General features: G+C 34.6%; 1 protein-coding gene across 1 annotated transcript in view; it reads right to left on the bottom strand.

Annotated features, from left to right (window-relative positions):
* DPY19L2 (dpy-19 like 2) overlaps positions 1-13,576 on the bottom strand; it is a 90,045-nt gene that overhangs the window by 35,988 nt on the left and 40,481 nt on the right. The window contains 3 exon segments of the mRNA NM_001206782.1: positions 1,603-1,662; positions 7,350-7,436; positions 8,462-8,539. Of these exon segments, the coding sequence (NP_001193711.1) occupies positions 1,603-1,662; positions 7,350-7,436; positions 8,462-8,539 (225 nt within the window).

Below are 13,576 nucleotides of genomic sequence, written 5' to 3'. Positions count from 1 at the left end.
GCTGAGAGCCGAAGAATTGATGCTTTTGAACTGTGGTGTTGGAGAAGACTCTTGAGAGTCCCTTGGACTGCAAGGAGATCCAACCAGTCCACTCTGAAGGAGATCTGCCCTGGGTGTTCTTTGGAAGGAATGATGTTAAAGCTAAAACTCCAGTACTTTGGCCACCTCATGCGAAGTGTTGACTCATTGGAAAAGACTCTGATGCTGGGAGGGATTGGGGGCAGGAGGAGAAGGGGACGACAGAGGATGAGATGGCTGGATGGCATCATTGACTAGATGGATGTGAGACTGAGTGAACTCCGGGAGTTGGTGATAGACAGGGAGGCCTGGCATGCTGCGATTCATGGGGTCGCAAAGAGTCGGACATGACTGAGTGGCTGAACTGAACTGAACTGAAGCTGAATATTCATAATATCTTAACTTTTCCCTCATTCAGATTTTTGTTTCTTTGAAATTCTTGAATTGAAAGCTTTTTATTCTTTCTGATCTAAAATTGGAAATATACAAGATAATAAACTTTCCTCTGAGCACAATGTTGGCAGAATTCCCTAAATATCCACAGGCACTGCTGACTTGCTGTCATTTTACAATAATTTGTAATTAAAACTTTGCTTTTCTTTTGAGTTCAATTATTAAATAAAAATCTTTAAATTTTCTTTTGATTTCTTGGTTTAATCTCTTAAAAAACAGGCATTGCCAATTTTTCTAAAATAAAATAAACTCATATATCACACATTAGAAAAGTAATGTGATTCAATAACTTAAGTGCATTTTCATCATGGTTGTGGGAGAATGCTTCCAGTAATGAAAAACTGGCAAAACTCATCCCATTTTGTTCATTTGTATTCTGAGTAGATATTTACCTTATATTTTCCAGTTTTACCGTAACAATATATAATATGTAATCACACAGTTCTTCTATATGGCAGATTTTATTTTTTAGAAAGAGTACATTAAAGACCCAGAGTAAAAGAATGTTATCTGCCTGATATTATAAGAATTAAGTCATTGCAACACCTACCTAATAAAATACTTACTTTACTTTGTAACATAACACACAAGTATAAAGGTGACCTGGGCCACTCATGTGTACATTTGGGAACAAGTGAAACAAAGATCAGGTAATGGCTGAGTTGAAATTACAAAGGAACTGTGAGATTGTAAGGAAAATATTAAAAAGACAAAGATAATAAGAATCTAAAGATGGAAGATGAAGGAAAGATTGATGATGAATAAATGCAGAAAAAACAAACATGGACAGCAGGGACAGAACTACAGATTGAGTTATGTTGAAGAGAAGGTTACTAAATCTAAAGAAAAAAAAAACTCAAAGCAAATAGAAAAAAAAAATTGAAAGCAAGGTAGTAGGGGTATAGCAGAATGAAAAGTAAAGAAGAAAGGCCTGAGAGTAGTGCTGAAATAAATGAACTAACTTCTTGAAAAGGACTTGCAGATGTTGCTAAGGACTATTTCCCACCTTGTGAAAGTAGCTTAATATTTATTAACTATAAATCATTCAATTCTTAAAGTCCATTATTTGTATTCAGTTTATAGAAATAAAGAAGGATTTGAAGAAATTGTGGTAAAAATGTTGAACCTTACCCAAAAGTGGAGTTCAGATACTCCAAATCTTTGAATTTTATTTCTCTTTAGAATTATCACCTAAAATGCATATGATATAAAATAAAATAATTAAATAAAATTAACATTTATATTTTATATGAATGATACATTTCAAAAATCATGCAGCCAACCCCTTCTACCTTGGTTATCACCAGACATTTTCCTTCATTGTTGATTTTTCTGAATTTGAACATGGAAAATTTTGGGGGGTGTAAGAGCCAAATGCTTTCTGTGCCAAAAAGTTGACTCTAGGATCAAGTTAATTCCTCACTGAGTTACTTGGGATGTTTTATGTACGAAAACTCCTCTGAGGAGGCAGATAGTGTGGGAAAGGTACATTCCATGCAAGTGTACACATAAGTTACCCAGCAAAAGGAGAATTCTTCCTCTCCAAACTCCCACATATTTTAAAATGTTAAAAAATATGTCTAACTGAATTTATAAGAAAGAAAAGGTACTTATCAGGTGCCAAAGAAAGGAGGTGATTTTTAAAAACTAAACCATTAATTAGGAGAGAACCTATGACAGTTTTTAAGGAGGTCTGTAGGCCAGAGTTACAGTGTTACAAATGTGAGCTTATATTAAAAGGGAGGGCAGCAGAATTGACTTGAAGCTATGTAAGGCTAATTAAGACTCGTGCAGACATTTTGAGATCCCAGGGATCCTCAAAATCCCTGGGATCCTTGGTGCTATCAACTAAATATTTATATCCCTGTACAAATCCGTATGTTGAAATGATAATCTCAAATGCAACATATTTAGATGTGGAAACTTTGTGAGGTAATTATATAACATTATGAAAGTGGGAACTTCATAAATGGGCTTAATGTCTTTATAAGAAGAGACATAACAAAGTAAATCCCTTTCTCCATCATGGGAGGACAAAGCAGATATCCGTCTATACATCAAAAAGAAAGCTCTTACCAAGAACTAAATCAGGTGACATCTTGATCTTGCACATTCCAGCATTTAGAATTGTAAGAAATAGATTTCTACAAAAGCTACCCAGTCTGGTATTTTTATTATAGCAGTCTAAATTGACAAAGATGTACAGGGAGGTATTTGTTTATTCTCAAGTTAGTATTGAAAAATAAAGGCTCCAATGAGAAACAAATCTTAGGCCTGTGTATTATTTAGATCTGGAGGAGAATTTTGTATCATCTATTTGGCCCAAGATGAACCAGATTTCCTGAACTTCCAACAACAGAAAAATATAAATTTACCATATTATACCATGCAAAATTGCTTGTAAATGCAAAATACAAGAAATAAACCAAGTGCCCAGACATAGGACAGTGGTTAAATTATCTATAGAATATGCAGAAGGGAATACTAACTATGAAATTATAAGGAAGGTTGAAGATCTCTATCCAGGAAAGGTTAATAAGTGATACCCAGTATAGGCTGATAAATCAAAAATGCAAAAGACTATAGTATGCTACCTTTCATGTAATTAAGAGGGGTTATGATAAAATATATATGTAATATTTATTAGTGCAAAAAAGAAAAAAGTAAATGGGTAAACTAGAAAACCAATGAGCTATCTCACTTATAAGATACAGGGAGGGGACTTCCCTGGTGAAGTCCCTGTGGTTAAGAATCCATACTGCAATGCATGGGACGCAGGTTCAATTCCTGGTTGGGGAACTAAGATCACATGTGCCTCAAATCAGCTGGGCCCCCTCGCCACAAACGGAGAGTCCGTGTGCCACCATGAAAGATCCCACATGATGCAATGAAGATCCTAGGACCCAACACAGCCAAATAAATAAATACTTTTTTTAAAAGAAACAGGCAGGACCAAGGTAAAAAGAAAAGTAGAGAGAATGAGGTGGAAAGGAGGAGAGAGAGTGGTATTTTCTGAGTATAAGATGTATATTTCTTATTCCTAGAAACATGGTACTTTTCACCACAAAAATAATTAAAAACAATCAAGAGGGAACTTTTGCTTGTGGTCAAAGTTGGTACAACAGGAAAGAAATTTACTTTCCCATCTTTAACAACTAAAAACAAGCAAAATAGGTAAGAGACTACTATGAACAATTAAATGTCAATGTATTATATCATTAAAAAATGGATCTATTCCTAGAAGCATATAATCTACCAAGACAGAATCATGAAGGAACAAAAACTGATCACACCTATAACTAGTAAGGATATTGAATCACATTCAAAAATCTCTCAAAAAAGAAAAGCGGGACCAGTTGGCTTTACTGGTGAATTCTACCAAATATTTCAAGAACTAATGTCAGTCCTTCTCAAATCCTTCCAAAAAACTGAAGAGAAAGGAATAATTCCAAACATATTGCATAAGGTCAGCGTGTTTCTGATACCAAAGTGAGACAAGGACACTACAATAAAACGAAACTATAGACCAATATCCCAGATGAACACAGATGCAAAAGTTCTTATCAAAATACTATCAAACCAAATTTAACATCACATTAAAGGATCACACACAATTGTCAAGTGATAATTATCTTTGCAATGCTAGGATGGTTCAACATAACAAGGGATAAAAATCACATAATCATTTGAATCAATGCAGAAAAACATTTGATAAAATCTGACACCCTTTCATGATAAAAACTCTCAACAAACTAAATGGAAATTATCTCAACATAATTAAGATCTTATTTTAAAATCCCATTGCTAACATCATACTCAATAGTGAAAAACTAAAAGCTTTCCTTTAAGATCAGGAACAAGGAAAATGTAAAATTCTCTCTGTTCACAGATGGCATCATCTTAAATGTGGAAGACACTAAAGATTCTATACACACACACAGTGTTAGAACTAATAAGTTCTGCAAAGTAGCAGGGAACAAACTCAATAAAGAAACTATGTTGTACTTCTATACATTAACAATGAGCTATCTAAAAAGGAAATTAAGAAAATAATGCTATTCACAATAGCCTAAAAATTATAAAATAGTAAGGATAAACATAACCAAAGAGGTGAAAGGTTTATACACTGAAAACACTGTTGAAAGAAATTAAAGAAATGCAAAGACAGTAGCTGTCTTTCTGTGTCTGACTTATTTCACATAGTATTATGTCCAGGTCTACCCATGTTGTCACAAACGGTAGAAAATCTTTAGCTACCATTTCCAGTGCCTTTCATAGAGCCAGACTGATATCTAATATTATAATATATTCCTTTCATATGAAGGACCTTCTTTAATATTTCTTTTAAAACTGCTGGTCATAAACTCTATTTTGCCTTCATTTTTGAAAGACATGTTTGCTGAATATAGAATTGTAGATACCATTTTTAAGTATTTTAAAGATGTTGCTTGACTGTTTTATTGCTTGTATTTTTTTCTTATGAAAACTCTGACATCCTTACTCTTTGTTCTTCTATATTTAATATGTCTTACTTCTCTTGCTGCTCTTAAGATTTTATCATTGACTTTGAACAAACTGATAATATGCCTTACTATATAGCTTTACGTTTCTTGTACTTGAGATTCATTGAATCATCCAGAAGATCATAATTTTCATCAAATTTGGAAAATTTTTGGTCATGATTTCTTCAAATATTTTTCTAGCTCCTCCCAACTCCACTGATTTAGACATGTACTTTTCATATATAAACTGTAACTGGGGGATTAGAAGATCAGCATTTTGCAATCCTTATTGAATTAATGAATCTGGTACTAAGCACTGGAGGCTGTGATCATAAAAAGAGAGGTACCAGATAGAAGTGCTTTCTGCTTAAAGAACAATACTATCGACTTACCAAAGGTATTAAACTTGAACATGTCTAAGCTTTAGATTCAAGTATTAATACAGAAGACAAAAGAAGATGTAAAGCTGCCTCATAAGGACTCAGAGAGTTAAATCTAGATCACAGAACCCTTCACATGTTCAATGACCCAGGTTTTTCAACAAATAAATATTCCAGGAAGAAAACATGGAGACATATTAGAAGCCTGTAGATTAAAAACAGAAACTTGATAAAATTATAAGGAAAAGCTTGGAGTGATCAAGTGATCTTGACCATAGCCAAGATAGATGCTACTGTTTTAGAGCCCCTCTACGTCACGTGGAGGGCTTCTCGAATGGTTAAAAAAGTTCTGGCTTTGAGGTGATGGTATTTTAAGGATGTATAACAGTCCTTAATAACAGTATTATTAATACTTATCAGTATTAGTCAGTATATGACATATTGGTTTTATAAAGCTTTCTATATCTGCTATATTTTAAAATAAAAAAGGTTTTCATAAAAAGAGGTGGATGAGCAGAATATAACAAGTTCTCTACTCTGTAATGCTGAAAAAGTTTGACAAAATGCTGAAAAGAGCCTGTGTTTTTTGGAGATAGAAAAAGGAGAGCTTACTCACTGTGAGGCAAAAAAAAAAAAAGTATGGGGAGATAAAAATGTTAAAAACCTAAATTTGAAGAATACAATATGGCAGAACCAATACAATATTGTAAAGTTTAAAAAAAAAAAAAAAGAACATATATATATATATGTGTGTGTGTGTGTGTGTGTGTGTGTGTATAACTGAGTCACTTTGCTCTACAGCAGAAACTGGCACAACATTGTAAAACAACTATACTTCTACTTTGAAAAGTGGGGGAAAAAACCTTAAATCTCGAAAGATTCAATCAATGCACCATATGTGGAAAAGTGCTGTATTTTTGTATTTCTGTATTAAGTTATCATTTTCTAATCATTGTGGAAAGAGAATATCCCAGGAACATTCCAGTGAAGGAGAACATTCCAGGTACTGGCATATGAACATCAAAAGTGTGACTATAAGGTAATAAAACTGATTTACTGAACCACCATTCCAAATACAACTTCAAATGAGAGTTATTCCATGAAAGTAAGTTACATGAGGAGACTATACACTTATTCTAATTAGGTTGCCATTGCTCAAAACAGTTTGGAACTCCTCTTTATAAACTTTATAATTCAGAGTTTATTTCCTTGTGGGTGCAAGAAAATCGGTCTTATTACTTTATTGTCACACCATATTTTGATCAAGATCTGTATTACCCAGTCCAGTCACCCACCTTAGTCACAAGACTTTGGTCGTTTCCAAAAATCAAATCCACCCTTGAAAGACGCAGATTTGCCACCATTGAAGATATTCAAAAGAATGTGCCACAGTCTGTGAAGGCAATTCAGAGGAATTCCAAAAATGCTTTGGGCAATGGCAGTGTCACTGCAATAAGTATTTAGCCTACTGAAGTGACTTAGAAGGAAATAAATAATTTTTATCATAAAATATGGCATATTTTAAAAAGTAAGTCATTACTTTATTATTTAAAAAATAGTTACTGGGTTATCAGCTTAAAAAGGTAAACCTTCCTTATATTATTTTTAAAGGATGAGATAGAGAAAAGCACTATCTTGGAAAAACTTCTCATGTGAGTAATAATCCAGAAAGGGCCCTATTTGTTCTTGTTAACTGTTGTTGTGCTCAGTCTTGTCCGACTCTTGGTGACTTCATGGACTATAACCCATTAGGCTCCTCTGTCCATGGAATTTTTCAGGCAAGAATACTGGAACAGGTTGCCATTTCCTACTCCAGGGGATCTTCCTGACCCAGGGATTGACCCCACATCTTTTGCATCTCCTGCATCGGCAGGCAGATTCTTCAACACTAGTGCCACTTGGGAAACCCATTTATTCTTTCTCACCTACATTAAATGGTTAAAATTGCTATTTGAAGGTAAAAAAAAAAATCTTTATGAGCTTAACAAACACTCACCAACGTTATTATCAGAGATGAAGAATAGTAAGAAGATAAATACATTGGATTTCCAAACATGAATACAAAACAAAGCAAAACTGAAATCTGAAAATTGAAAAAAAATACATTTTATAGTTATTAAATAAATATCATAATTCATACTTTGTCTACAAGGATACAGTCATTTCTAATATAAACTTTATTTGCATAGAATATTAATAAATAGATCTTGACCAAGTGATAACAGAATTTCAACACACTGACAGGCTGTAAGTATCTTCAACACCATAAATACTATATAACAGAACTTAATTTTTTTCTCATTTGCAACCTGGCACAAAGAAAAAGCAATGGCACTCCACTCCAGTACTTTTGCCTGGAAACTCCCATGGATGGAGGAGCCTGGTAGGCTACAGTGCATGGGGTCGCTAAGAGTCCAACACGACTGAGCGACTTCACTTTCACTTTCCACTTTCATGCATTGGAGAAGGAAATGGCAACCCACTCCAGTGTTCTTGCCTGGAGAATCCCGTGGACGGAGAAGCCTGGTAGGCTGCAGTCCATGGGGTCGCACAGAGTTGGACACGACTGAAGCGACTTAGTAGTAGTAGTAGTTCAAAGAAAAAACTATTATTTCTACTGATTTAATAATGGAGTGATATAAAAAGAAAGACTTAGTTATAAGTATTAGTTTTCTAATCTGAGTTTTGTTAAACTACTTGAGGACTTCTCTCAATAAGGAAGTTTTATTTTACATTCTTATTAAAGATTTTCATTTTTTATTTTCTTAAAGGAGATGTGTTTGGAAACTAATATAAAAACAATAATGGAAAAAAATTACACTCCTGCAAAGTATTAAAAAATCTCTGGCCTCAGAGAGAAAAGGCAGTTTCAAAAGTAGCAACAATAATAATAAAACAAAAAATTTTAAAGTTTCATTGAGTACAAAACATCTGCAGTCTAGTTGAAAGTATAGTTGTTCTAATATGTTATTCAGTTATCCTTCTAATATTATCAACATCATATGTATTAAACACTACCTGAGAGGAGATATATAACACAGTCAGTTCTATTTTATAAACTCTGAAATCTTATTTTAATATATGACTTATAAGTATTTAAAACATTACCATGTTTGCATGAATTATCTTTTGAAACTTGTTTGGCTCAATGTACCCCACAACATACATAGGAAATAATGAGGCTATCTGAAATAAAAACATAAAAAAGCAGAAGTGAAAAAAATGTAGAAAAGCATTTCCCTATTCATTAGCAAAGTAATTGTAAGAGGACAGTCATATTTCTAATAAATAAAGTCAGAATAATGTGAACCAGCCTCCTCACTAATGACTAGAACAGCTCAAAAAAATACTAAAACTACCTGTATGAAAGGCTTCCCAGTGACTCAGTGATAAAGAATCCACTTGCCAAGCAGGAGACATGGGTTCAATTCCTGGCTTGGGAAGATACCCTGGAGAAGAAAATGGCAACCCACTCCAGTATTCTTGCCTGGGAAATCACATGGACAGAGGAGCCTGGCAGGCTACAGCCCACTGGGTTGCAAAAGAGTCAGACACGATGTAGCAACTAAACAACAACAACCTATAAGGCATAAAAGAATTAGGAAGCTAAGGGCAAAGAAAAGATAGAAATCTATACAGATGAGCATGACATTTTGGATCACGTTTATTCCAGAGGCATCTGCCAATTCCATCAGCAGCAGATGCCTGCCAGCTGAGAGGCAGTTGAGAGGTTTCTACATACTCAGCAGTCAGGTAATGCCAAGAGTGAGATCCCTGCTAAGTCCTCAAGATTTGGTTGGGACTTTGAAGAGTTATACTGTAAGCATGAGTGCTCAGTCGCTCAGTCATGTCTCACTCTTTGCAACCCCATGGCCTGCAGCCCCCAGTGTTCCTCTGTCCAGATATTCTCCAGGCAAGGATACTGGAGTGGGTTGCCATTTCCTCCTCCAGGGAATCTTCCCAACACAGGGATTGAACCCATGTCTCCTGTGTCTCTGCATTGGCAGGTGGATTCCTTACCGCTAAGCTACCTGGGTAGCCCCTAGATGAGAAGCAACCAGAAATCAAAGCATCCCTCCAAAATACTGAATCCCATCTTTGAATTATCTCATTCTCTGATTGCAGGAGTATGATTAAAGATTGTTAGTCCCTGTATTTGCCTGCTGGAAGAAAATTTAATTTTCTCTGAAAGAAGTGAATATCATCATAGTCTCAAATTAACTCTATTGAACTCAAATTGTTCATGTACAATGTCCAATGCCATATCAAAACTAATCAGATATAGGAGGAGATATGACATTATCACTAAGACAACAGAAACAGATCTAAGAAGAATCTAAATCTAGTTCAGGGGTCAGCAAACTTTTTATGGAAAAAGTCAGATAGTAAATGTATTATGATTTATAGGCCACATACAGACTCAATTGTATATTCTTCTATGTTTTTTAAACAACATTATAAAAATGTAAAAACTATATCTTAGCTCACAAATCACTCAAAAACATGTGTGGTATCATCACACATAGACTTATGTTTCACATATGCACAGAAATAATACAGAAGATTGAAAATTCCAGGAGGGTACTGAAAGCCATAAAAAATAAAATAAAAATGTACAACTAGTATTACAATAATCCATAGTAAGAAGTCAAAGATAGGTTTAAAAGCAGGTGAAACACAAGCAAACAAACAAGTTATAAATTGGAAGAAGGATCAGAAGAAAGTATAAAGTGGCAAAAGGATGTCTTTACACAAGACATGTAAAACATACAGTGTAAAGATCATACTTTATATCTCAGAAAGGGTTGAGGGATTTATACTTAAAAGACATTATACCTGAGAAGTTCCCAAAATCTACAGAAAAAAAAAAATCAAGCACTGATTCATTAAGTATTACTAACCTCCAGCAAAGGCTAAATTATAACAAATAAAACCTAACCACACTTAGACATGTCGTAGTAAAAACTGCTTATAACCAAAGGCAAAGAGTAAACACTCAAATAGAGTATGAAACTGACTGACTTTAAGACTTACTATAAAGTTTCTGTAATCAAGACATCATGGTACTGGAGAAAAAATAAACAAACTGGCCAAAGGAATAAAATAGAAGGTCTCAAAACAGATCCACACAATCAGAGGCAACTGAGCTTTGACAACAGAGCAAAGGTAATTCAGTGGAGAAATGACAGTCTTTTCAGTAAAATGTGCTGGAAGACTTGGACATGCATGTATTAAAAAAAAAATCTAGATCTATACATTACGTCTTTCAAAACACTGACTCAAATTTATCTTAGATTTAAATGTAGAACACAGACTAAAAAACTTCTAAAAGATAATATAGGAGAAAATCAAGGTGATCTTGTTTAAGGATGAGTTTTTAGATAGACAAGCATACGCATGATTCATGGAAAAAAACTGATAAAACTGAGCTTCCTTAAAATTAAAAATTCCAGCTCCACAAAAGACACTATTAAAAAAACTAAAAGACAAGCCAGGTATTGTGAGAAAATCATTACATAACTCATATCTAATAAAGGTCTAGCATGTAAATACTAAGAACTCTCAAAACTCAGAAATAAGAAAACAAATAACCCAATTTAAAAATGGGCAAAATATCAGAACAAATACCTAATCAAAGAAGATACGCAGAGAGCAACTAAGCATATATAAGGATGCAAAAGACAATACTACATTAGGGAACTGTAAATCAGAAAAACAAGATACTTCTACACACCTATTAGAGTGGCCAAAATTCAAAACCTTGACACAACTGGCAATTTCTTACAAAATCAGTCTTACCATACAGCCCATCAATCACAATCCTGGGCACTTACCCAACTGAGCTGAAATCTTTTGCCCACTCAAAACCTTCACATGAATTTTTATAGAATCCCAAATCATGTTATTTGGTGACTAGTCACGATCGTTTCAAGAGGTGAATGGATAAACAAACTGTGGTACATTCAGACAATGGAATACTATTCATCAGTGAAAAGAAACAAGCTATCATTTCATGAAAAGACATGGAGGAACCTAAAATACATATGCCTAAGTGAAAGAAGACAGTCTAAAAAAGTGACATGATCTATGATTCTAACTATATGACATTTTATTCTGGCTGTATTTTATTTCATTAAAAATTGCAGAGCTCACCTGTGAATTACAATATTAACATTTCTTGTATTTTAGATGACTGCATTCACAATCACAATTATGACTGGACCCAGGAATTCTTTTGTTTGGGCCTTTGAAAAGTCCCATGCAACTTAACATTCAGCAGTGACCAGATTACGGATTTGTTGTAGAAGTAAAACAATGATGGATAATTAATTTAAGAATTCAGAATGGGAGAAAATAATAGCAAATGAAGCAACTGACAAACAACTAATCTCAAAAATATACAAGCAACTCCTATGGCTCAATTCCAGAAAAATAAATGACCCAATCAAAAAATGGGCCAAAGAACTAAATAGACATTTCTCCAAAGAAGACATACAGATGGCTAACAAACACATGAAAAGATGCTCAACATCACTCATTATCAGAGAAATGCAAATCAAAACCACTATGAGGTACCATTTCACGCCAGCCAGAATGGCTGCGATCCAAAAGTCTACAAGCAATAAATGCTGGAGAGGATGTGGAGAAAAGGGAACCCTCTTACACTGTTGGTGGGAATGCAAACTAGTACAGCCACTATGGAGAACAGTGTGGAGATTCCTTAAAAAACTGGAAATAGAACTGCCTTATGATCCAGCAATCCCACTTCTGGGCATACACACTGAGGAAACCAGAAGGGAAAGAGACACGTGTACCCCCAATGTTCATCGCAGCACTGTTTATAATAGCCAGGACATGGAAGCAACCTAGATGTCCATCAGCAGATGAATGGATAAGAAAGCTATGGTACGTATACACAATGGAGTATTACTCAGCCATTAAAAAGAATACATTTGAATCAGTTCTAAAGAGGTGGATAAAACTGGAGCCTATTATACAAAGTGAAGTAAGCCAGAAGGAAAAACACCAATACAGTATACTAACGCATATATATGGAATTTAGAAAGATGGTAACAATAACCTGGTGTACGAGACAGCAAAAGAGACACTGATGTATGGAACAGTCTTATGGACTCTGTGGGAGAGGGAGAGGGTGGGAAGATTTGGGAGAATGGCATTGAAATATGTATAATATCATATATGAAACGAGTTGCCAGTCCAGGTTCGATGCACGATACTGGATGCTCGGGGCTGGTGCACTGGGACGACCCAGAGGGATGGTATGAGGAGGGAGGAGAGAGGAGGGTTCAGGATGGGGAACACATGTATACCTGTGGCGGATTCATTTCGATATTTGGCAAAACCAATACAATATTGTAAAGTTTAAAAAAAAAAAAAGAATTCCAAAGAAATTTTTATTTCAAGAAGTACCAGTTGGAGATGGTTGATAACTTCCAAGTAACAACCAATTTACCTGAATATAGTTTCCGTGAATTTTGCTTACAACTTAATTGCTTGGAGCTTAAAGTACAGTTTTCTGGAAACGAGGCTATAAATTCAAATCTATTCAACGGATACCAGAGGACCAATGCTATCTTCACCCTAAAGAAACTTACTCGCTGGTGGTGTGGGAAGAAGGCAAGGATACAAATGTCTCAGCAAACCTCTTTTCAACACATTATCAAGTGCCTCATGGAGCAAGCTCAAGCAAGGCCACAGAACCTCAGAGTCACAGAATGCATAAATTGTTACAGGTTTATTCTATTGATCAACTACCCAGAACTCTATGATTTACCTGATAAAGAATTCAAAATTATTTTTGTGGAAACTCAATGAGCTACAAGAAAACACAGAAACACAATTCAATGAAATTAGGAAAACAGTATATGAACAACATGAGAAGATTAACAAAGAGATAAAAATTATTTTTAAAAGAACCAAACAAATTCTGGAACTGAAGAATTCAATCAATGAAATGAAAAATGCAACAGAGTATCAACATCAGAAGAGACCAAAGAGCAGACAAAACAGTGAGTTAGATAGGAACTCTTGAAATACTCTATCAGAGGAGAACAAAGAAAAAAACAATGAAAAAACAGTGAAGAAAGCCTATGTGATCTATATGAAAACATCAAATGATCAAACATCAGAATCACTGGAGTTTTATGAGAAGAGAAGGAGAAGAGGTAGAAAGTTTATTTAAAGAAATAACAGTTGAGAACT

The sequence above is a fragment of the Bos taurus genome, chromosome 4 (assembly GCF_002263795.3).
Source record: "Bos taurus isolate L1 Dominette 01449 registration number 42190680 breed Hereford chromosome 4, ARS-UCD2.0, whole genome shotgun sequence".
Lineage (NCBI taxonomy): Eukaryota > Metazoa > Chordata > Mammalia > Artiodactyla > Bovidae > Bos > Bos taurus.
Note: the sequence above shows the minus strand (reverse complement) of the source record. Positions and strands in the feature narration are given on the sequence as shown.